Source organism: Protomyctophum parallelum (genome assembly GCF_964188405.1).
Source record: "Protomyctophum parallelum genome assembly, chromosome: 1".
Lineage (NCBI taxonomy): Eukaryota > Metazoa > Chordata > Actinopteri > Myctophiformes > Myctophidae > Protomyctophum > Protomyctophum parallelum.
This window is the reverse complement of record NC_139697.1, coordinates 9,630,281-9,656,278: the sequence shown is the minus strand read 5'-3', so window position 1 is coordinate 9,656,278 and position 25,998 is coordinate 9,630,281. Positions and strand designations below refer to the sequence as shown.

Sequence of the window (25,998 nt, the reverse complement as noted above, 5' to 3'; positions counted from 1 at the left end):
AGGTTCAGAGTTTGTACAAGCAGTATAGTCAACGGTTCATCTCCTAACCTGTCTCTCAACGGACCTGATCATGATATTGCCACTGTACTTTTACCTTCATAAATATTATTTCAGGAGTCATCATCATCATGATGTAAGTCATAATGGTCCAGACTCGACAGTGTCTCTATCCTACTCCTCGTTCGGTGCTTGTGAGTCTCTCACCATCTCCCGTTGTCTCTCGTCCTCAGCTGGAGCATGCCCGGGTGACCCAGACGGAGCTGATGCGGGAGTCCTTCCGTCACAACCAGGAGATGGGCGAGCTCCTGCAGCGCCAGGAGGAGCTGCAGGAGAGGCTGGCCGAGGAGGCCAGGGCCCGCGAGCAGCTGGCTCTGGAACTCCACAAGGCCGAGGGTGAGTGAGGATCTGTCTTTTCCTAATGATTTAGTTTATTATATTGCAGCCAAAAACTGCGTGCGTGCGTGGATGCTGTTGATCAGGATTTTGGGGTTACAGTGGAATGACATTTGAACCACAAGTTGATTTGAAGTATTGACAAAATCTGAGTACTTTTTTTTAAGGCTGTCTGATATATTATTTCCTATTGGTAAATAATAGCAAAGGCTTTTGCAGTTTGATAATTTCAGTATTTTGTATCGTCAGTGACAGTATTCAGATTTTGTTTTTGATTTGTTTTCTGATGAGCATATGGCCGTGATTAGCGTACAACAGAAGGCATGACATCAAAAAACGAGGCCATGGAAGTTGTGTGTGTGTGTGTGTGTGTGTGTGTGTGTGTGTGTGTGTGTGTGTGTGTGTGTGTGTGTGTGTGTGTGTGTGTGTGTGTGTGTGTGTGTGTGTGTGTGTGTGTGTGTGTCGGGGGGGATGAGTGAGGTGGATCAGCTGGCAATCTGTGGTGGGTCTTTTTCTCTGTCTAATCTCAGTAAAGAGCATCCCTATTCTGGGCATGTCATATTAGACTAACATTTTGCAAAAATAGCAGCTAGCAGTCATGAGCTTGTACATCACAGTCATTTTCAGTGAAGAGTGTTGGTGTAGTAGGGTGTTCATTGCGCCAATAATAAAAGTAATTTTTTGGAGCTAAAACGGTGTGTGTTTTATCCTCTCCTTGATTCTCGCCTTGATGTCCAGCATGGTGCTCCTAGCATAAATACAGGTATAAGATGTGCACACAATCTTCTCTGTGAACAACCTCATGCACATCAAACCCAGTTAGTTTATGTTGTGTTTACCATATGTTGTAAATGCATACAAGGTTGTTTGTCTGCAGTAGCATCCTGGTATGATGTAATGTAAGCTGTGTCTGTATCCTGATAGTGGGTGGTGAAGCATAACAAATATTAGCTGTCGTAAAGAAGGTTAATCCACTGTCAACTACTGTTTGTGTTCAGTCATCCACCAAGGTGTGAGATACAGTAGCACGACAAGGTGTTTTAAATAACCACCTGGACATTTCATATCATGCAAAGCATGATAATAATTATGCAACTGTACAAATGTGAATGTTGCATTATGTTGAGATTATGATCAGCATGTAAAACAGTTGCTTCGTTCAGTTTAGCTTTCTAGTATGATGACTACCGGTAGTAATTTATTTTCAGTGCAGGTTCCTGCCTGTCGTTTAATGTGAAATTGCCGCTGTCTTCACAGGCCATGTAGATCCAACCCTACATACTTTCTCATTAATTTGTTTGTTAGAAAAGCCCAAATAGCTTTTATTCTTTTGTTAGCGTCATCTTTCTGTTAAGAGTGTTATTGTGGGCAAGCACAAATACTTCCCTTCTTTTTGTCTGGGTGATCCACACTAATAGCTGCGGGTGTGGCCGGAGAAAACTGGTTTTGAGTTAACCCAAGAGACAGAGGAGCAACCTCTTGAATGACTGACAAACTATTAGGTGTCAGTGAGGATATTGGCGGCTCTGTTGGGTAAAGAGAAGAGGACAGGCAGTAGAGTTTGTATTATATTAGTGCTGCTGATACCCATGAGGCCTTTGATGTCACTGGTGTTGTGATTTGTAATGTGAGAGATTTGTAATGTGAGAGAAAACATTACCTGGGTGTTTTTTAAATTGAATACAGTGTACCGTATGTTAAAGGTCTTCTGACCATATCCACAAATAGAGGGTAGTACTATAGAGGATCTGTGTGAATGTGTCCTAGGTTAAACACAAACCATTGAACTGATCACCGCCAAAATCCTTTGGCACGCTTCCAGTCGGCCAATTAAGTGAATTTATATTTTTCACATACAGATTTTAAACTTTAAAATTTTAAACATTTTATACTGGAATCATTGGAGGTCAGTTTGGGCTAAAACTTTTCACTTAGAGAATTAGACCCTGTCTTGTTTATACACGATTTCAGGTGTGTTTGCGTTGGTAAACTGCATGTGTTTTGTGACCTGGAGGCAGCAGTGAGTGGTGCTCATTCTTTTCCCCTTGATGGACAATGTTCTGTTTGCATGTTATCGTTTCTATGAGACGGAGACAACATCTCCCTTGTGGGTGTTATCTCATCCCATTGAGGACTGCATTTGCATGCTATCCTCTCATTAGCCCCAAGATAGCCTTCTGGGTCAAGACAGAATGAAAGACTACCTCCTTTTTTATGAAACATTTCCTAACTTTGATAATGAATGCTGTAGGTGGAGGTATTTCCATTTGATCTGACCATGCCTGAAGACTGCCAGGTGAATGAGGAAAAAGGAACAATATAGTTTACAATTGAGATTGCCGAATTTTTATATGCAATGCTAATATTTTGTATATTCATAGTACATTAACAGATCACAGGCTATCCCCTAACCTAAATGATGGACGGTGTATATCAGAAAGGGCTGCTGTTATTGTTCAGGAAAGTAAATTAAGGAGTTCCAGGATGGGACACTTTTACTAAGGCTAAATGTATGTACCGTATGCATCCTATTCCCTACAGAGAAACCGGTTGCTTTAAAGTCTGCCTGAGAGCTGATGGAGGTGTTAACATGATATTGTATATATATGATACTGTATTATTGTTACAACCTTTCAACACACTGACCTTCATGGATTTCCTTGTCTAGGGACCTCCTGTCTCTGATTGCGTTCAGTATCACTCTCAGTATTGTCATCTACTCTATACAGTATACACAACAGATCAGACTGTGAAACGGACTTCCACATAGCCTTGTTAGATGGGTTAACCCAGCTGTTATTTTGTCCATGTTCAGTTCAGTTGTTACTTGGCTCTGATGATTTATGTGTTTGATGATGGTAATGACGACAACACTTTCTTTAATTGTCATCAATGGCTCACAATCACTGTCACGATTGTTTTATAGAGAGGGGAAAGGCACAGTAGTAACATTGATTTCCTTTACTAATGACCTTGCAGAGACCAGATAAACCACTTAAGCACTGCCCTATTATACATTGTACAACAAATACTGAAAATCTTCGATCTACAGTACAAGCGCACAATGCATCATATATGCGCTGTGAGCTTGTTGATCTGCAACCTTTACTGAATGTTTTTGAGGGACCCCATGGCTAATGTGGTTAAATAAGACTTAGTTAGTTACTGCGAGAGTGTGGTCTAGCTAGCCAACACCAACCAACTAAATAAATAACTAAATAAGACTTAGTACCCATGTATGTTAACTTTAACTTACATATCATTAAAGTATGACATTGTACCTGCTGTACTAATGCATGTTGAGACAAGTTGACACATTTCTCTAAATTGCTAAAAGCCTTTCTTGGGGTGGGCGTAAAGTAATGCACCATAGATTATGTAATTTCAATGGTGTGATTAATGTGATTGTTCCTTGTTGCTCAATTTGTATAACATTTAAGTTGGATCACATTTCAAAACCACAACTTGTTGAGTTTGCTAAATTGCATAAAATAAACATATGTAGACATTTCCCATTTTCTCCACTCCAGCATTGTAAAATGTATATCCTTCACATCACAAGGCACCCGTTATTTCTATTATCAGGTATTTATAAAGTACTACTTCATACAGCATGTTTTAACTGTGCTTTTGCTGAATCTTTACCTTGAATAATATTTTTTTCAGTATATCTCATTTTCTACATGAGCTGTTCATCATACATACAGAGTAAATAAATCATTTTCCAGAGAGCAGTTCCTCCTTAGGCAAACTTTGCAGTCTGCCATGGTTCCTGATCTGACTGTCTGACACGGAACTATCTACCCAGAACAGAGATTTCAAGCTGCACTCCCTTTTCTTAATCCCTATTTTATAAGCTCACAGCAGTTTGTAGAGCTGCCGTTTTCCTTATGTTTGAAAATTCCACCACCATGTCCAAAATGGGGATGCCAGGTTGAACGTTGTTAATAAAGCATAACTTAAAAGCACTGAGTCCCACACTATAGCTACCACAGTGGGTGCAGTCAAGTTGAATGGAAAGCCAAACAGCAGGAATGTGGGGAGTTTTATTTAGGTAATTATTTACCAATCTGTTGCTATGAGAAAGCATTCAAAATGTAAGTGTCTATCAATGATTGAGTTGTCAACACCTCTGTCCCTAGATCCACATATAAGTGTAGGATGAATCTTAACATCTTACTCATGTGCCTCCTCATGGGAAAACAAATATTAGGTAATAAGTAGGTAATAAGTAATGATTACAAATTACAATCAGTGTGTGTGTGGGTGTGGGTGTATAGGCCTTTCTGTTGTCTCGTATGTGAATAGTGTGCTAGTACATGCTTGCTGACCTGTGACAGAATGTATAATAATGGAACTGTTTATTGTATAGGCAGCTCAGCTTTGTACACTCTGTCAAGCAAAATGGGTCAGAAATGCCCCCTCTTGTTTGTATGTATGTGTGTTTGTTTATTGTTTGTCTGTACATCTGTATGCATGTTTGTGTGTGTGGTGGGGGGTGGGTTGTGTGTGGGTGTCAGAGGTCGTGCCAGGATTTTAAACTGTCAGCCAAAGAATATCTGGGATGATTGTGGGACATTATGGTGAAGAAAATGTCTGTTTTCAAAGCACAAATAAGGAATAAATATATATATATATATATATATATATACTGTAATTCTACATTACAGCATAGCGTTACAATTTGAACTGGACACTATTTGAAAATAAAGGACTGATGATCCGTCCATCCTTCCATCTTCAACTGCTCCGTAGTTGGGTCGCGGATGCAACAGCTCCACCAGAGCGCTCTCTCTGCAGAGCAACATTAGTAACTTCCCCCTGGGGGATCCCGAGGTGTTCCAGGGCCAGTTTAGAGATATAATCCCTGATCCTTGGTCTGCCCCGGGGTTTCCTCCCAGTGGGACGTGCATCGAGGACCTGGCTAGGGAGCTCGAGAGGCATCCTAACCAGATGCGCGAACCACCTAATCTGTCTCCTTTCCAAGCAAAGAAGCAGCGACTCTATTCCGAGTCACCCGCCAGCCACCCGTTGGAGAAAACTCATTTTGGCCGCTTGTATCTTATTTGTATCTTATTGTATCTTATCTTGTAGTACCTTATTCTTTCGGTCACGAGCCACACTTCATGACCATAGGTGAGAGTGCACACGTGAATGAATTACATTGAAATTGTGCAAACCCACCAACAAACAATCCATATGTACTTTTCCTTTCATTTGTGATTGTGCTTCACTTGATGAAAGTGAGTAGCCGCTGGCTTGAAGTTTAATGTCTCTTACGTATTTGTGCATCTTGCGATGTGCATGAGTCGCATAAGCTTCTCCTCCTTCAGGCGGAGTGTGGTTTTGAAGCAAGAATCCCCACTCTGCTGCTGACACAATCCTTATCCCACACACAGGAGACCTCTGGCCCTGGTGTGTAGTCTCTCCAACCAGACTGTTGGTCTCACACAATTTTCAAATGCTTCCACTTAACCCACTAAGATCTGAGGACCCGATTCTAAAATGACAGTTTTCTGGAAAAACGTATGTTTCTATGTCAGTGGTTCTCAAACTTTTTCCATGTCAAGGACCCACATAATAGTAGAAAAAATTGAGTTAAAATGTAAAAAGAAATAAAAGCTTCATTTAAAACAAATTTTCATTTTTTTTAAATGGCTGATCTATAAGCTCATGACGTGCTATGAGCTTGTATATCTGCTATTTTTGAATAGCCAGAGTATAAAATAATGGTTAAAGTGGTTAAAATCTAATTAGACATTTTCCTGGTCTTAATGGGTGAAGCAGTCTGTGCAATGGAAGCATTTTAGACGATACAGTTGTAAAGAAAATGCCCCCCCCCCCATCTAATCAAATTAGTCAAAGCCACTATAGCTAATAAAAGGTAAAAATATATTTTAAAATGTATTTTTCGTAAACACAAATGACAGATGCTTCCGTTTTTGGCATTCAGGAGGCGTAGTTACAGACTCTGTGTAGTATTCAGAAATGTTCTCCTGTGAGAGACTCCCTGCCCTGGTGTGTGTCTTGTCCTTGTATAGCAACCTTGGGTTTTGTTTCCTGTGGTTTCAGTTGTTATCCATTTGTGATATTCTTGTAATTCTGCATTCGTTTGAGTGTCTGCGTAGGAATGCATTCTTCAGAGCATGTTGAATAAACCCATGTTTGTTGGAGAAGTAAAATGTGAGCACATGCTTATATGTCGGAAGTAAGCATAGAGTAACATGTCTGAGAATACAACACAGTATTTTCAAGTGATCTTATCTTATTATAATGCATAACTATATATTTTCACCTCCCTTTAACTGTGCTCCCACCTCTCTCTTTCTCTCCATCTCCAGGTGTTATTGATGGTTACACAGGTGAGAGGGCTGCGCTGGAGGAACGTGTGCGCCTGAAGGAAGAGCTACAACTCAGCCTCGAGCAAGAGTTGCAGGTAAGATACCCGAGTTCCAAAGAATCAGTTACCTCGTTCAGAAGGTATTAGGACATTTTGAATATAAAATGGGTTTGTAATCCCATAAACTGTTTGCTGGTTACTGGGATTTTCCTTGGAACTTGGCATCCCTATTTTGGTCATTATAGGTGAAAAGTTTAAACATTATTCAATATTTAGTATGTTGGATTACTTATCTCAAGCACTTGCTCTAAGGATTTTACAGTCCCAAAGATTTGTAATGGTTCCATTTGTTCACTCTGAGTTACAGGCCGATAAGGGTCCACCTGGACCCCTGCTGGACCCCCGGGCCAGGCGTTGAGAAATGGTGCTTTAAAACAACGGTCCATATTGACCGCATTTGACTGCATCAGACAACACCAAAGCATGTCAAACTGTTGTCTAACACAGGTGACGAGCAGCCGGCTGCATGAACTGGAACAGGAGAGGCTTCAGATGCAGGAGGAGAGGGAGCTGTTGTCACGGCAACAAGACGCCATGAGGGAGCACGCTGGGCCTCGGGAGCTTCGTACGTATCCCAGAATTCCTTTAGAAACAATGACCACAACATGCAATCCAGAGGTTTTCTTTTGTTTGTGGTAAACTGTCCTCATCATTCCAAAAGATAAATGACCCACTATTCAATAAAATCCACAGATTTATTTGCAACTCTGAGAGTATGCAAACGTAACCAAATACGTGTTTGTATTGGCTCCTCCTGAGGTTAAAAACAAGCAGTTAGTTTATAAGAAGAGTAAGAATAAACTGGAGCGGAAGATCACATTGCAGAGCTCCATTAATGCTCTGCAGTCATTTAACAGATACCGCTGTTTCCCGGTGGTGAATAATTGATGGTCATTGATTGAGAGGCTGACGGTAGTAAACACATTGTCGTCTCGTAACTGTCCAATAATTGCTCATGGACTGACAGAGGACCACTAACACCCTGATTAGTTAGGATTCTTAACTCATCAGGGTGTTTGGTCCTCTGTAACATGATATTCATAGTTGGAAACATTTTGCACAAAATGCAATGTGCCAAAGGCAGCACTGTACATTTGCAGAATTCTTCTTTTGTTTTGTTGTTTACATTGAAAGAGGTCTAAAATGTGGGTCTGCTTCTTATGTTTCCCTATAAGAAGCTCTTCTGTAACCATTGAAACAATGAAATGGAAACTCTTTGTTTCAGTTTGTCAAGAAATATCACTGCTATGTTACTGCCATGATCCATAAATTAATTGACTGGCATCCAATATGTTCTGTGGAACCATAACATGACATCCCTTGTATTATGAAAAGGTAATCTGTACTAGAAACGTTACGAATCTCTTGTGAAATGGTAGGTAAGTACTGTACATGTTATCTAGGCTGAGGTGGGTACACTCCTTAGAGGGGATGTTTTAGGAACTCTCACCATTTTCTTTCACAGCGTTTGGCTTCTCCATCTTTTGGCAACACACAACTTTTAGCCTACTACCATGGACAGAGGCAGCCCTCTCATCCCATTTGTTCCTTTCTATCTGTCCATCTTTCTTAACCCTGATTTATTACTTCGTTGTACGATGGTGCCCTGTACGGAAAATAGCCGATCTTCAAGCCTGTAGAAGATCTGTGAGCTTGTAGATCTGCTGTTTTCGGCACGGGACACAATCGTGTGGCGGGAGTATTTTAGGAATTAGATTCTGCCTGTTCACCACCAAAACAAGAGCATGCTAAATTCCTGTGCTTTCTTATCCTCCTTCCTATAGGCCTAGTTGACGCTGCAGTGGTTGCAGCACCTGAAGCAGGTGTGTCCACATTGAGCATGGCTCAGTCATCTATATGTATTGGTCGTCTACTCCAGTGGCAGTCTAACCCCGCCCCCTTTTCAGTCCAGCAACTCACAAAATAAGGCTTGGAGCTTTGCTTGCTATGGGCTCACAAAAACTCACCCAAAAAGTTAACTTGCTTCTGCTTTTTGTTTCAACTCACCTTTCTTTATGTTCTGGCTCTTCACGGTAATTGTTGGTGTCTTTGGATCAATGTTTTGCAGCACCCTTTTTTCTTTAGCATGGATACATGAAGTTAACATAAGCGTTATATAAGAATCATTATCTCCTAATTGTCAATCATCTTTTCTCCATATTGAGAAACTTTTGTTGGATTGCTACAGATGAGCTTTGTACATAAATATTGATTTAACCACTTGAACACTAGCATTTATCCCTATTCAGGGATGAACATTCGTCCAAAAATAGCAGATCTACAAGCTCACAACATGTGAGTTTGCTGAGCGGCTATTTTTGGCCAAGAGATTTGGTATAGAGGGAAATGCTAGCAGCCCTGGGGGACACGGGTCAACTAATTGTCTAAGTGGTTCATACCATGCCTTATACTGAGATGATTGGTTAATCAGGATTTCCCTCTCCCTTGCCTGTACGTGCAGACGGGGCATGGTACTGCAATGTCTGGACTGTCTACACCCTTGTTATGCCATTGCACTTTCTTGTCTTTTTAAATTTGCACTAATCTAATGCGGTGTCATCACGGGTTAGAAGGTGTTGGTTTGGTTCATCGGTGGCAGAAGATGGGCAACGGTTTTGGGGATGTTACTGTATGTTGGAAAGATGACTGAGAGTCTGAGGTTACACATTTGGGCAAATCGATACTTGTATAATTAATTGACAATTCTAGAGAATGTGTTATTATAAAATGTAACAGATTTTAGAAGGGAAAAAAGTATGTTAAGTCATAACAGTACTGCTGTAGTAGTACACACTGGAGTTGATCAAATCAATCCATGTGGACCTCTCATGGACCTCAAACTCTTCAGTGACTACATCTCTTCATCCTACCTAACAATGAAATCAGCACAAACCTTTACTCATAGTGAAATAAAACCGTCCACCAGTAAAGTGATACCCCTGTTCTGTGCCATGCATTCTTCAACTCGCGCCTGCAGACCTTCTGGAAGAGACAGAGAAGCTGATGAAAGAGAAGGTGGATGTCCAGCGGCAGGCGGAGAAGGAGAACTCTGACCTCCTGAAGCATGTGAAGCTCCTGGAAGCAGAGCTGGAGGAGCAGGTGAACAGGGTGATAGAGCTGGAGCAGGCCCAGAAGTCGGAGGCTGGAGACCTCCAACAGCAGATCCAGGCTCTGGAGAAACAGTTGGACAAGAACAGGAGGTTCCTGGATGTAAGTGACACACAAGCAGTCATTTTCAACTCCTTTGACATCGATAACAGCCAAGTACAGTTACAAGTAGAAGACACGTTACTGAAACAGAATTATGTATTTTTTTACCGCGTTTAGACCCGAGTTAAAAACATTCACTTTGAAAGAATATATTTTCAACGATTTGCGCCACATTTTTACGATTTTTCAAAAATAGCAGACCTACAAGCTCGTAGCCACTCGGTGGCGCCACTCGGTGGCGCACTATGAGCTTTTAGATCTGCTATTTTTCAATAGCTAAATTATAACGTAATGTTTAAAACACCAAAAGGGGTTCCCGCCCAAAATGGGTTAAAGAAAGTTCACTTTAGTGAACAGTATCAAATATTTCGTAGCACTCTCCAAATAAAATACCTTATTATTATTATTATTACTCTTATTATTTTAATTCGAAATATTTCAAATGAAACGACTATCTCTTCATGTGAATATCCAGGAACAAGCGGTGGACCGTGAGCATGAGAGGGACGTCTTCCAACAGGAGATCCACAAGCTGGAGCAGCAGCTTAAGAACCCTCACAAGCTGCAGTCCGCCTCGGAGCAAAGAAACCGGGAGGTAACGACAATACAAAGCATTGTTCTCATCCCAGAGGACCAGCTAGGCCGGAATGGAGATGCTCCGTTTGTCAATGCAGTGTCATGGTTATGTACAGAGCCCTCCCTGGTACTGGTACAATAGACCCTATCCAATTACATGTGTTGACCAGAAAATCATACCAAACTAGTCGAGCAGGAAGTGCTGTAAAAAACAAACAAACAAAGAATTGGATTCATGCTAACATCTGATGTTTTTTTATTTTGTTATCTTTGGACAAATCTAAGACCTATTTCGATGGAATTCTTTGCTGAGGTCAAAGCGAGCATTTCAATAAAATTGTTTTATGCTAAAAAGTGCTCCAAGTACTCAACGTTAGAGCATTGAGTACTCAAAGTCCCTTTGAGTACTTAGAAAAGCACTATATAAATTCTAGTCATTTTATTATTACGCCTGAGGGCGAGGTTGCGTGCACGCATCCGCCTGGATGACAGCAGACTGCTGGGCGAGCGCTGGTGCTTTAGAATGGGGGGTCAGATCAACATATCCGCTTGGGTGACGGGCCTGCTGGGCGAGCGCTGGTGCTTTGGCATGGGGTGCAAGATCTTAATTTCCGGGCCTGTTGAGAACTGTTTTTGCCGGCTGCTGGGCGTGGAACGCACTAATAACTTTGGGGCGGGCCCGTCTAGAGTTTGAATGGACAGGTATCAGTCAAAAGGGAGACATCGAAGAGTGGATGGGTGGGGAATGATCAACATATGGAATGTCAGAACAGGTCAGCTCCATATATGGAGATCTAAGGGTTTGAGGCCAGATGTAGAGTTGCTGGCCGGCTCCATATATGCAGACCTAGGTGATGATCCAGTCTTCTCCATGTATGGCTATCCAGGGTTTGATGAGGTCAGTTTGGTGATCTTCATATATTGAGACGACCATAATATGGTGGCGTGATGTCACGAGGCGTGACCATATATGGAGGCGTGACATGACTGATTGATGGGAAACGCAGGTTTTCATAGTAAACTGCAACCTACAGTATGGTTGCTATTTTTATTATTAGAAGTTGTGGTTGGGTAAGTAGTTGTGGTTTATATTATCTAAAATAAATAAAGTGTTGATGTAGTCTACCCTGTTGATATACTGTACATGTACTGTATCTTGCATAATTATTAGTTGTTCTTTATTAACAAAATAAGGCATTTTGTGTGCTATACTGTATTCCCCACACTGAGTTCCTCGATTGGAGGCAAACAGTGAACACTCGCAAGTTGATTAGGTGAATAGTTCTGTATAACATAATTTACATAGATACACTTGGCTACCAGAAGAGAGACCGTATTTCCATAGTTTTGACTGACAGACTCTGATGCTCTACTGTAGATGGCTTCAGAAGGAAAGACGAATTGTGTTGCAGTTCATGACACAATTGTTGGCTACATTTAAAATATATTCTTTAATGGAACATTGTGCCTGTAGTAGAGCACGTCATAGAGTAATGGAAAATGTCTAAGCTGTCTGTCTTCAAGGCCTTCCTTAATGACATTACACAAAGGCAGAGAAATAACTTCCTCACAGAAAACACAATTACTGTACAGTATGTCGTCTTTGTCTTCTGCCAGTCCTCATTAAGTATTCTTAATAATATTAACATAGAATCTGGTTTCACTCAGCAGTCTGTCGTGTCTTGTGCTTGGATCTAGTCAATTTCTGATTATTTTTTACTATTAACCAGTGTTATTATTTTCCTACCCTTCTCTCCCACTTGGCTTTTGCAGGTCGATGGAGTAAACTCTAAGGTATAGTTTATAGCTACATGTAGAACCATCCTTGTTCCAGACAATATTAAGTCCTTTTTAGAGAACCCACCCACCCCTGTAGCAAATGATTAGTGCCCTGTCTATTTCCTCTGTCCCTTTTACCCGCCTCGTGTTTTCCATCTACGTCTCCAAGAATGAAAGCAGGTTGCTTCTCTACTTTAAATCAGCTTGTCAGATGTCTACGACTGTCACCCGACTTTAAAACATAATTTCTCCTCTCAGTTCTCCCATGTTCCTCATATAGAATATCTCTTATAGTCGGCCAACATCCACCAAATCAAATGTGTACACATTGTATTGCATTATTGATTTCTAAATGGATTACTAGTGAATTGTTTGGCTGAGACACTGTACATATACTAATTTCTATTCATACGTTATGTAAATGAAGCTGAATTTTTTTGGAAAAACATTAGGAATTAACTCCCACACTGGAAACACTTAAAACACTTTGCACCATGTGTTACCCAGATGGCATCTTGGATTTCTGTTGAGTGTGATATTTTTCCTAGTTGTAAATCTGAGTTGTATACTTTTTTTCATGCATTTTGATACAAACAAAATGTTAACTAAATAAATATAAGTATTACTTTTAAACACAGCAAATATTTCAAAAGCAAAAACTTTTCTTTATGCATGCTCTACCAAAGTGGCAGTCAACAACATTATCATAGCCTTCACAAGACTTAACCAGTTATAGGAACATCCTCCTCTCCTAGACTTCTACACACCCACCACATCATTCATTCATTCATTCATTCATTCATTCATTCATTCATTCATTCATTCATTCATTCATCCATCCATCCATCCACCCTTTCCCCATCCCACAGGTGGATCATTTGACCTGCCAGCAGCCCTCCTGACTAGTAAACTGCACTGTAGTCTTTTCCAGCCTGAATGAAATCTCTCTCCTCCCCACTGCCCCTCATCTGAAGTCTACCCTGCCTAATCTACCCTCTTTCTCAGGTGGATCAGCTGACCTCACAGCTAGCTGTGCATCTATGGGCTACGCTGTGGCGAATGGTGGTGGTTGAGACGTGCTTCTCACTAAACTCCCCCCTCCTCTCTCTCTCTCTCGTCTCTATCTCTCTCTCTCTCTCTCTCTCTTGCTCTCCCACACACATCAACCAGGTGGATCAGCTGAGCACCCAGCTGAGGGAGAAGGCGGACTGGTGCAGTGAACTGCTGCTGGTGTCGGAGCAGCTGCGTCGCGAGGTTGGCGAACGCGACGAGGAGATTGACAAGCTGGAGAGCCGTGTGCGCGAGCTGGAGCAGGCCCTGTTGGCCAGCACCGAGTCTCTGCACAAGGTTAGGAGGATGATGAGCGGGGGAGGGGAGGGTAGTTGGGGGTGCAGAGGGTGATGCAAGAGATAGAAGCCCGGGAGAGCAAGGGAGCGGGGGGAAAACAAAAGGAATGGGGGAACAATAGCAGCGGTGTATGGCAGAGGGAAGTGTGTGTGTGTGTGTGTGTGGTGTGTTATCTTCGCGAGGGACTGAGGAAGAGAGGAAAGCCCGGGAGATTTATAGCAGCGTCTTACAGTAGCATGCAGATAGGAGGAATAGCGGTGTATTTGGGGCAGGCAGCGGCCTGTTGTTGTTGATGGTGTTTTGCTATGGTTAGCTACTGTCAACATTGCCCCCCAGTGTTTGTTTATAGGGATGCTGCTGGTGAGTGAAAGAAAACACATGCTCCCGTGTCCCATGCTGCTGGTCTGAAGACAAATTAAATTATACAAGCTGCACAATACATTATGTTGTGTGTGTCTGGAGACTCTTATCTTCATGAAAAGCATTTTAGGCACTTAAATTCTATATACGTCGTAGTGCGACAAATAGCCGATCTACATTATAGCCGATTTTTATTTTATTCTATCATGCTCATGAAGTGCTCTGTGCTCAAAGTGAAAGGTGCAAGAAAGCAGTAGTAAACGTTTCGGTCATGTGATCTTCGTCAGTGCTGTATGAATGAATCACAGAGACAGATAGACATGTTCAAGTTCAAGTTCTTTATTAATGTCCCCGGGGGGGCAATTTGGTTTACAGCAGATCGTAGAGGTTTGAAACGTAAAAACAGTACAACACAGCAACAGACATGTGACAACATAGCATGGGCACTTGCAATTGATGAAAAGGATAAGAATAAAAAGAGTAGCCAACCAAGTACAGTACAAAGTGAAGCATCATAAAGTGACATCATCATAAAGTGCCATCACCATAAAGTGCCAAGAGCAAAGGTACTAAAACATCGTCATCATCACCTTTTTTTTTACCTTCTTTCAGCAGCATTAACTGCTCTGATCGAGGCAGGGACAAAGGAGTATTTGTACCTGTTTTTTGTTGTCCCAGGGACACACACTCTTATAGGGCTACAACTCAACTCAGGTGCTAAGAATCAAGGCAACATCACCATGGCAATAGTGGGGCATGGAGATAACATTACACATCAACAGGACCTACGTTTATACAGCATTACACATGGAATCATATACCGGTAAACATGTTACTCAGAACATTTTCAATAAGGGGTTTCAATAAGGTAGCAGCACTGGAGGGCGAGGTCTTCATTCATACCAACCAGGTTAACAAACTTTAAATAGGAAATCCATATGGATTCAGTTTGAAGGAGTTTGGTGTCTAAATCGCCGCAGGCTACGAGAGCTTTTTTGTTATTCTTCTGGTTTGAGGGACAGAAAGTTCCAGATGATGGTTCCTGCCTGATGACTACAAAACAATGACTACAACATGGCGTAACGATATCATCCGCTCCAGACTGGTTCACACGGCAATTTTGTAACACAGACCAGGCTTTCCTCCGAGGTGGAAAGCCTGGTGACGCGAGGTTACATGACTATAGATATTTTGTGTCTGGCAATAGAAGATTTAATGTCCTTGTGTCTAATGGCACTCATGTGTTCTATAAAACGTGTATGGACTGGTCTGGATGTTTTGCCTACATAGTGGAGATTACATTTACAGGAAATCATGTAGACTACATTAGAAACACTACAATTGACAAATTGTCTGATGGTGTATTGTTTGTTGGTGACTGCACTTTTGTGTTCTTAGAGCAATTTCTCCAATTATGACATACCCAGAATAGAAATGTTAGGATGCATGTGTTTAATTGATTTTCACTATCTTGTGCCGCATATGATTAACCATGAACTTATGGTTACACGTGTGTGTGCATGTAGTGTGTGTGTGCATTCAAATATCTGTCTATGTGCAAATGTGTATTTTTGTTTTTAACCCAGGCTGAGGAGAAGAAGCGACATGAGACTCATTCAACACTGGAAGCTCAGCTACAGACTGAGAGAGAGGCGTTGGAACGGAAGGAGAGAGAGGTACACACTACAGAAGTGTGAATATGAAATAACTTCAATAACAAATCAAGAATCCTGTAATAACAATGACGGGAATGTAAACATGCCATGTAACAAAAATAATTGCGCCTTCGGCGTGCTCACATCTAGCTTAAAGTACAAGTTATATATGCACCTATGTAACCCAGCATGCTTTGCAGTGCATCAAAGCGATCACGTGATCGGCCGTAGCCTATCAGAAGAAGGAAATCACTTTCTGCCGTTTTAATCAGCTGTTTTCTCTGAATAATAGGCAGTATTTGCGGTGATTGAACACAGCGTGAACGGTCTGGGGTAATTTCTGATGTTATGCTGTTTGCTGGTTACAATAATATTATATATTTATATATATATATATAATTCTGAAGATAATTGAGGATTAAGACCGAGGGAGTGAGTGTAATGAGACGCACACAGTGACCAATGGCCAGCTTTCAGTAACGGAAGTAGGCACAACCGGAAACGGACACTGCAGAAGGGAAATGGAAACTGCAGAAGCTCGGTTGAAAACGCAGAGATAAAGTCAGACGTCAGACTCGGAGTGCAGAGGCAGCAACGGCGGTTCTGCATACGTCACGGTCTATGACTTTGAACCCTTGTGCTTCCTCCAGATCGTTAACCTGGAGGAACAGCTGGAGCAGTTCAGGGAGGAGCTGGAGAACAAGAGCGAGGAAGTGCAGCAGCTCCAAATGCAGCTGGAGATCCAGAGGAAGGAGCTGAGCAGCCAGCAGCAATACCTGGACAACAGGGACAGCATGCTCCAGGTGCGTGACTCGAACTGTTGCGCCCGCCTGCCTCTGACTGGCCAAAGCTCGTTGTCGAGGTGGAAAGTGTAAAATCAGTCATTACGACGGCATCAAAGCCCGCAATAAAAATCATTGTTGTCGACAAAAAACAACTATAGATTTAGTCGACTAAAATTGTACGATATTTAGTCGACTAAAACTAGACTAACACTAAAACATTTCAGATGACTAAAATATGACAAACTAAAATGAAGTTTCATTCCAAAGACTATGATTAAACTAAAATAGAAATTTGCTGCCAAAACAACACTGGCGAGTTGGCTGGGAAAGTTGTTTTGCCCCGCCCCAACCTTTTAATAGTAGGAGGGGGAGCCAATCAGAGGCAGGCGGGGGGGGGGGGGGGGGGGGGTCATTAGGCAAGCGTTTTGCCGTTGTGAATTAGGCGCTCCAGGTACATAATGTATCAGCCAGCAGCCACACCTGGACAACAGGGACAGCATGCGTCCAGGTACAGTACATAACAGTACTGGAGCAGCCCTGTTGTTGCTGCCTGTTCATCTGTAGTGGAAAAAGTACTTGCATGTTTTAATTCAGTAACGTGAACATTTTAAAATGGTTCAACTAGACGATCAACATCGACATGTTGTGAGCTTGTAGATCGGCTATTTGAACTATTTTAAAAGGTTTTTTAAAATAGTAAAAAATGGCAAATATGTTTAGGGATAATGGGTAAGGAGGGAGAGGGCAGGTTTTAGGGCCAGGCCAATCGGAAGAGAGCAGTTTTTGGGCCCGGCCAATCAGCAGAGGGCAGGTTTTTGGGCCCGGCCAATCAGCAAGGGGCAGGTTTTTGGGCCCTGCCAATCAGAAGAGGGCAGGTTTAGGGCCCGGCCAACATATAGCAAGATATAGCCCTAGATGTTTGCTCGGGACCCTTAGCAGATCTACAAGCTCACAACTTGGCACGAAGCGACGTGTTGTGAGCTTGTAGATCTACTATTTACACTACTTTTCTAATTTATGGAATTTCTTTGATTTTCCTTTTTGTTTGTGAATCATACGGCCGTAAAGGAATAGTATGCACTAAGGAATGTCAGGACCACCTACCTACCTACCCTGATGATATTAACTGAACCTGTATTATAGGTTCCCTGGTCCGTTGGATGGGTTGCTGGGTTGTATGCGACACGCTTAAGTGTGTCTGTGTACAGTAGAGTGACCTGATAGTTGTCATCTTCTAATCTGTGACTTTTGAAGGTGATGGAGGAGAAGGACAGGGAGATAGCACTTCTTAATGAACAGATCACTAAGCTTCATCAAATGGAAACAGCTTCCGATAACAAGGTAACACACTATGCGTATACAAAACTACGTCTGTTTTTTTGCATACGCATAGGCAGTGGATCGTCGTGTGTGACCTGTAGCATCCTGTGATTTTTGTTTTGTTTTGTTTGTTTTGTATTTAATCTGTTTTTCCGTTCGGTTGCTGTTGGTTGGTGTTGGATTTCTTTAACTTTGTATTTGTTCGTTGTTTGGTAAGTAGATTCACTGTGTCTGTTGTGTGGTTATCGTTTGTACAGTAGCATGCTTTTTGTAAATCTGTGAGACCCTACGGATTTAAGGGTTAATAATTATTGCATCCAATTAAAGTTCAATCGACATGAACAAATCAACATGATCGACATGAACAAATTATAAATTGTTTGCCTAAGAATACAGTATCTACAATTACATGACATTTGGTTCAAATTCCTTGGTGGGTCGCAGAGGTTTATCCAGAAACATTGCAATTATCAAATCCTCAGTCATGTTATGCTGACATCCGCTTCCCACTCTTTAGGAAATGGGTGAGAGCGACGAGCTGAGACGAGATCTGGAGTCCCAGGTGGAGTGCATGCGCAGCGAGCAGGAGCGTCAGAAGAGAAACAACGAGGAGGAGCTGGACCAGCTGAACGCCGTCATTGACAAACTGCAGCAGGAGCTCACCAACATCGAGCAGAAGCAGACGCCGGAGGAAGAGGAGGACACCAAAGCCCATGAAGCAGAGGGCAAAGAAGAAGGACGGCCTGGTAAAGAGGAATTCGACGAGATGAAGCAGAGAATGGACCTCACCACCAAAGAGCTCGATACCCTGAAAGCGGAGCACGGTAAACTGTTTAACACGTACCAGCGCTTGAAGGAGAGCGCCGCAGCGTTGGCCGAGACTGAGAATCTGGAGAGCTCAGACGGTGACCTCGAAGAGGCTCTCAGGGAGAAAACGGCTGGCCTGGTGGTCATGCAGGCCCAGGTGCAGGCGCTGGAACAGAGTGCCACATCCAGGGTGGACCAACTGGGTCACCGTGTCCAGGACCTCGAGGACCTGGTCAGTCAGAAGGACGGCGAGCTCACCCGCTGCCGCCTTCTCGTGGAACAAGCCCACAGTGACGCGGACCTCCTCCAACAGAAGGTGTCGGACCTGGAGGAGAAACTGAGGGAGAGGGTGGCCGCGGCACTCGTCAGCCAGGTTCAGCTGGAGGCCCTTCAGGAACAGCAGTATGAGGAGGAGCACAAAGCCAAAGAGCAGAACCGGGACTCTGGGAGACCGGAGGGATTCCACACCTATGACTTCGGTGATCTGGGTATTCCCCGGATGGACTTCGGCGGATTAGGAAGAGCGAGTCGAGGTCCCACGGGGAAGGTGGTCCATCTGACGGAGAAGCTCCGTGAGCTGGAGGTGGGCCTCAGTGGCATGCAGAAAGACCAGGAGCTCCAGAAACAGCTGCTCTCCAGCTCAGAGGAGGATGTGTTGGAGTATGAGAGGAGGCTGGCTGTGCTCATGGACTTACTCAATCAGATGAAGGCCAAGGCCGGTGCACACCAGAGAACTCCACTGTCGGTCCAGGTACCAATCACACTTTTATCCTAAAGATGAATGCTCAGTGGTTTAATAATGTACAGTACATCCGTTCTCAACCTAGGACTTAGGACTTATTAGTGAAAAATAATAATTGTAACTTTGGCAAATTAAAACAGTGTTTCTTAATGTCTTTAATACACCCTAAAACTTTTAAAATCCAACCGACGGTGAAAAGACTTACACTATTTACTTTCGCAGATTAGCCAGGCTCTCTTCCATTTTCCCTCAACTCAAACTACAGGTTGACATTTATTCAGATTCCAGTCTTAAAAACCAAACAGGTTTCATATAATCGTGACGACTCTGACTTGACTAAACTATAAGATAGCATGGTGTGATTGTCTACGCCGGTGTCCTGCCCTATTTTGTGCAGACTAATGCAGATCGGTATTATTGGTCATTATGCCTGACTCAGTTAGGCTTTAAATTGTATAGTCTTGTTCTCATTCTGAGAATTTTGTCACACATGATGCAGCTCTGATAAATGTCTTGATTTTCCATCAGTCCTCCATTGCTGGAGACCAAATGCCCGTGACGGAGCTTCTCGGAGAGCTGCAGGAGGTCAAAGACGAGGCCGCTGTTACCAAAGAGCAACTGGACTACTTTAAGCAGAGCTGCAGTAGGCTAAAGGAAGAGCTGAAGGTATGTGATGGGATCATTAAGCCTGATGCATACATTACAGTTGGCTTTAAGCATTTTGACTGCTATCTTTGTGGTTTGATTGAGGCTGTGTTTCATTTTAGGAAAAAGAAACCACGATGGATACATTGAGAGCGCAAATTCAGAGGGTGAGAAGAAAATGTTTAGCTCCACTATTAGCATTTCCATAAATTAGGCCCAGTAGTTTTTGGAACAGACATGAACCTATAAACACTCTAGTAGTCTAATACTTGAGCCTCTTGACATTAGGAAGCATCCAGAGACAGCGAGGAGGCCATGGGGTCAGAGGCTCACCAACACCTCCTGGAGGTCCAGGAAGAGGCTGCCGTCACCAAGGAGGAGCTGAGCAGCAGCAGGGAGAGCTATGACAAGCTGCAAGAGCTGCTCCAGGTGTGGACAATGTTCTGTAGCTATAATAATAATAAGAGCTCTACAAAGACCTTCGCAAACAACTAAACACAAATAAATATAAAATTGATTAAATGAGCTACAAATATAAAAGTATATATAACGTGGAACATTAACATCATGTAGACGAGTCTTCTACCTTTCTCGCTTATCATGATACTAACTTACATTTCTATGTCATTCTTTTCTTTCTAAGGAGAGAGAATTGACCATTGCTCATCTTAAAGGAGAACTCTATCGAGTAAGTAAGGACTGTTGCAGTGAAGCTGTTTTAGTTTGTGCCAACTATGATATACTTCAAAGCTGACCTTTGGCCTTGGCTAATAGCTCTGTTATTAATACACATGAAAATAAACTCAAGATAAGTCCCTGGTTTTAAAATGCAGAATTTGAGGATATATAAAAAAGTGCATGCATGGTGGTGGATTTCTCACATGGAAGCTCTTTCTATGATCGCTCCTAGTTAAGCATGACCATTTCTCGATATCTTTCTAAAGAAATGTTAGAAACTCTCATTACACTCCACATATTTCATTGTACCTCACTGACCTTCTTGCTCTCCCCTCTACCTCCCTTCCCTCTACCAGGCAACCTCAGAAGTAGAAGAAGGGGCCCTCTTACAGGAGCTCCAGGAAGTCCGAAACGAGGCAGCAGCCACCAAAGAAGAGCTGAACAGCTTCAGGGAACGTGCAGAGAAACTCCAGGACGAGCTCCGGGTCCGCGACCTCTCCATCGCCAAGCTGAAAGATGAACTCCAGGAGGTCCGGGCAGCCTTGGCCAGAACAGTGGGATCGGCTTCCCTGTCTCCTTCTCCGTCACCTCAGCTTCCAACCTCCTCTTCTTCTTCCTCCGCCGCCCAGCCCAAAAGGAAAGGAGCAAAGCAACAGGTCGGCAAGGGCGGCAGCGCCAAAGACAAACCGTCTCTGTCCAGGAAGAGCTCTACTACTGCCACAGGCCAGTCTGCTGACAAAGCCCGGAGCCCGCCACTAGCCAGCGACTCCCAACGGCAGCAGCATCACCGTGTGGCTGTAACAGACTCGGCCACCCAGACCGAGGCTCTCCAGATGCCCGGCCGCGATCTAGGCAGCGTGTCTGCGTTGGACGCAGCCAAAGAGCAAGTGGAGGAGGTGATTGGAGAGTTCCAGGAGAAGATTGACCAGATGCAGGAGCTCCATGCAGCAGAGATCCTGGATATGGAGGCGCGGCATATCTCAGAGAGTGAGACACTCCGCAGGGACGCGCTGGCTCTGGAGGAGGAGTGCAAAGCCCTCAAGGCTGTCATCGACAAGCTGCGCTCCAGTGAGGTGAGGCTGGCTGCGTCTGTGGTCCACTCTAGCTCTAAATCTTTTAAAAGTTGATAATAGTTAATATGATGCACATTGTACAAACAACTTGGGGCTTAGCCTTGATTGTAAACCACTCTTGGGTAATGGGTAATAAGACCCACATGTCAAAAACAAGTTAAACATCATTGTACTTTTCATTGGCTATCAATAATATGGATGATTATTTTTCTCAGTCATGTTATTATTATTTTACCCTGTGCCGTGACTCAAATTGTGATTCAATATTTTCCAGGGCCCTGCATCATTGCACCGTCCTACATCATTGCACTTTAAAGATGGATACACTAGTGGTAAGTTGCGACACGATCACGAGAGAATTATACTAAATCAATGCCAAATGTCACTGATCTGTTTTCATTAGTGCTGCAGTCACTCTAAATTAAACGTTCTCCCTAGTATGTTGTGTTCTATGTTCCTTAAACATTAGCCTTAATTGATGAAAAACAAAGTTGAAATATGGATATACAAGGTTCAAACTATATGCAAATTGAGTTAAATACTACACTAATACTAATACTACATTCCTGAGTAAGAATCCTTTGTAAGTAATGTCCTTGCTGTGACACTGCATCGCTCCTAATGGAAAGCAGAAGCACCCGTGTAAATAAATCAATGAAACGGCTTCCAAAGAGCATTGCAAAGAGCACATTAAACCGTTCTGTGCTCGTGTCACTTTGCAGACAGCAGTTCGGACTACAGCCAGAGGACTGGTTACGACCTCCCCAACCTGCAGCATGAGTATAGGACGACCCCTGAGGGAGCCAGGATAGAGACAGACGATCCCCTGCCCGACAAAATCAAGGTACAACTGATACCTGGTATAGAATCCAGCCAAATACAGGATGATGGGTTTGGCAGGCATAATCTATCTATGTCTATACTTACATCATATTTCTCAGGAGATTGTTCAATCCATCAGTCCTTGATGATGTACAAAATGTTTCACAGGAGACTGAATGTAAAGGTTTCATTGTGTGTGTGTGTGTGTGTGTGTGTGTGTGTGTGTGTGTGTGTGTGTGTGTGTGTGCGTGTGTGTGTGTGTGCGTGTGCGTGCGCGTGTGTGCGCTTCATACTCAGACGCTGCTCCGTGAGGTTCACCAGGAGGGCATGCAGGTGCTGTCTCTATCAGAGCTTCCTGAGGGTGAGCCTCCAGGACAGCTCCACCACGGCCCAGGTTGGGTCAAGGAGAGAGACGCCCTGCTGGCCACGGTGGACTCCCTGAAAGGCCTCATCACCCAGATGCAGACACATAGGGAAACACAGGTAGACTCCCTGAAAGGCCTCATCACCCAGATGCAGACACATAGGGAAACACAGGTAGACTCCCTGAAAGGCCTCATCACCCAGATGCAGACACAGAGGGAAACACAGGTAGACTCCCTGAAAGGCCTCATCACCCAGATGCAGACACAGAGGGAAACACAGGTAGAACACTCCCTGAAAGGCCTCATCACCCAGATGCAGACACACAGGGAAACACAGGTAGAACACTCCCTGAAAGGCCTCATCACCCAGATGCAGACACATAGGGAAACACAGGTAGACTCCCTGAAAGGCCTCATCACCCAGATGCAGACACAGAGGGAAACACAGGTAGACTCCCTGAAAGGCCTCATCACCCAGATGCAGACACAGAGGGAAGCACAGGTAGACTCCCTGAAAGGCCTCATCACCCAGATGCAGACACAGAGGGAAGCACAGGTAGACTCCCTGAAAGGCCTCATCACCCAGATGCAGACACATAGGGAAACACAGTTAGACTCCCTGAAAGGCCTCATCACCCAGATGCAGACACAGAGGGAAACACAGGTAGAACACTCCCTGAAAGGCCTCATCACCCAGATGCAGACACAGAGGGAAACACAGGTAGACTCCCTGAAAGGCCTCATCACCCAGATGCAGACACAGAGGGAAACACAGGTAGACTCCCTGAAAGGCCTCATCACCCAGATGCAGACACAGAGGGAAACACAGGTAGACTCCCTGAAAGGCCTCATCACCCAGATGCAGACACATAGGGAGAACACTTCAGACTTGTACGTCCGTGGCACGTTTTGAGCTTGTAGGTCAGCGATTTTCCCACACGGGACACCGTACTGCAACAGAGCATAAATGAGACGTTTATAAGCTCCATCTTGTCTTATTATGATGCGCTATGAGTCTCTGCTAAATCTACATTTATATTTTATACATATGTTACAGCACACAATATTTGTATCAAGAGCTGATCTGCTCTGTTTATTAATGTCCCCACTGTGCTACAGTATATTCCTTCCTTTGTATGGTAAATGCTCTCTCTCTCTCTCTCTCACCAGACCCCAGGCGGTGTGGACTGGCGTGGGGACCTCCTGGCTGCCGTGCAACAGGTGTTTGTGAAGGAGCGTAGCGTGTTGAAGAGCGCCCTCTACAGTCAGCTGGACCTACTGGACACCAGTGATGCCATCATTCACCTCAACCAGCTGGAGCGGAGGCTGGCTGAACAGGTAACGAACTAACTACTAACATAAAACATACAATCATGACATGTGGACAATGTTTACTGTCTTTTGTCCCGTTGTTGCTATGCTACATTTAAAGAGCATAGGGCTGTTCAATAGTACAAATTATTATTTTGTTAAAAGCAACCTGAAGTTTATTTTTTAACGCAGTAGAACGTAGTAGAACTGTTAAAAAATAGCAGCCGTGCTGCGAACTTATGCTATTTTTTAACAGTTTTTAATTTTTTTGAAAGAAGGTCTTGGGTATTAGGACATGTTATTTCCCCTAATAAACAGACTGTGTGTTTGCGTTCCTTCTGTAGGATGTCCAGCACAGGGAGGCATTGGGTTCTCTCCACACAGCAGACAGGTCCAGTCTCATCTCTGAGGTCCGTCAGCTCCGCGCTCAAATGGAGCAACTTCACCAAGGTCTGTAGTTCACAATGCCCCTCCAACCACACCCTCATTCTCCTGCATTTGTTTTCTTACACTTGTTCTTATCACGATATAAGAAACTCGCTGTCCCTATTCTGAGCATGTCATAAAAGACAAACATTCTGTGGAAGTGGCAGATATACAAGCTCACGAGGTCACATTGCGACGCGTTGTGGATAATAATCGGTCAACTGCACCTGAATCCATAATGATGAATCTCCTACTTGTTGTGGTCCAGGCCTCCAGCCTGCAGTGTTAGCGCTTGATGTGGAGGAGCAGCAGAGGAGGAGAGGAGGTCCCAGAGGCGTGGTGGAGGAGGAGGAGCAGAGGAGGAGAGGAGGTCCCAGAGGCGTGGTGGAGGAGGAGGAGAGGAGGAGAGGAGGTCCCGGAGGCGTGGCGGAGGCTGACGTGCTGCTGACGGAGGAGCTGAAGGGAGAGCTGGCACAGACCAAACTGGAGCTGGAGACCACATTAAAGGCTCAACACAAACACCTCAAAGAGCTGGATATGCTCAGGTTAGAACTATTTCTCTCGCTCTTTCTTCTCTCTCACTCACACACACACACACACACTCCCCATTTCCCATCCCCTCAGTATGGTGTAAGAATGGAATGGCAGCCATGTGTATATGATCAACTATCTCAACTTTAATTTAGCACTGTTTACTTTTGGTTCAGACATACATTCAAAGTAGTTGTTCATGTTTAACATTTGAATATTCCATACAAATGGTTTACAATATCTCTAACATTTGCTCATCCTCCTGTGAGGACTTATATTCTTAGAAGAAGCTCCTTTCAGCAATCCTCCATTTGGACTTCATGTATGCTTGTTTGGTCAGAACAGCAGCTAGTAAGCATAATGTCCTGTTGTCAACAGGACGGAGGTGTCCCAGAAGGCCTCTGAGGTGCACACGCTCACCGACCAGCTGTCAGAGGAGCACAAGAAGAGCAGAGAGCTGCAGTGGGCCACGGAGAAGGAGAGGTGCAGAACTGGCAGGAAGGAGACCAGCGAGCGAGAACAACTGGAGGTAAGAACTCTGTTCCCTGTGTCAGTGTGGAGTTGTGAAATAGGTTCTGGATAGAGCACAGAAGTCCTGACGTCACTCCATCATCCCCTGGTTCGCAGACGTTTTTCTCTATGGAGAATAGCATTGGGCTTCTTCTCATAAGCATTTTCGTCCACAACGAAAATGTAACTAATTCGGCGGCAGTAACATTAGCGATTTCCCAGTATTCTTTCCAAAAACCTGTGTTCTGATGTCATCCTGTAAA

General features: G+C 43.6%; 1 protein-coding gene across 1 annotated transcript in view; it reads left to right on the top strand.

The window, feature by feature from the left end:
* The window catches only part of akap9 (A kinase (PRKA) anchor protein 9), an 88,597-nt gene that overhangs the window by 51,908 nt on the left and 10,691 nt on the right, over positions 1-25,998 (top strand). Inside the window, exons 22-44 of the mRNA XM_083767872.1 lie at positions 231-393; positions 6,735-6,829; positions 7,241-7,358; positions 8,578-8,616; positions 9,771-10,003; positions 10,479-10,598; positions 13,529-13,705; positions 15,652-15,741; positions 16,371-16,523; positions 17,760-17,846; positions 18,343-19,383; positions 19,903-20,040; positions 20,142-20,186; positions 20,308-20,448; positions 20,663-20,707; positions 21,054-21,770; positions 22,045-22,102; positions 22,493-22,614; positions 22,890-23,075; positions 24,128-24,295; positions 24,613-24,722; positions 25,054-25,239; positions 25,604-25,754. Coding sequence (XP_083623998.1) covers positions 231-393; positions 6,735-6,829; positions 7,241-7,358; positions 8,578-8,616; positions 9,771-10,003; positions 10,479-10,598; positions 13,529-13,705; positions 15,652-15,741; positions 16,371-16,523; positions 17,760-17,846; positions 18,343-19,383; positions 19,903-20,040; positions 20,142-20,186; positions 20,308-20,448; positions 20,663-20,707; positions 21,054-21,770; positions 22,045-22,102; positions 22,493-22,614; positions 22,890-23,075; positions 24,128-24,295; positions 24,613-24,722; positions 25,054-25,239; positions 25,604-25,754 — 4,383 coding nt within the window. The remainder of the gene's footprint in view (positions 1-230; positions 394-6,734; positions 6,830-7,240; positions 7,359-8,577; positions 8,617-9,770; positions 10,004-10,478; positions 10,599-13,528; positions 13,706-15,651; positions 15,742-16,370; positions 16,524-17,759; positions 17,847-18,342; positions 19,384-19,902; positions 20,041-20,141; positions 20,187-20,307; positions 20,449-20,662; positions 20,708-21,053; positions 21,771-22,044; positions 22,103-22,492; positions 22,615-22,889; positions 23,076-24,127; positions 24,296-24,612; positions 24,723-25,053; positions 25,240-25,603; positions 25,755-25,998) is intronic.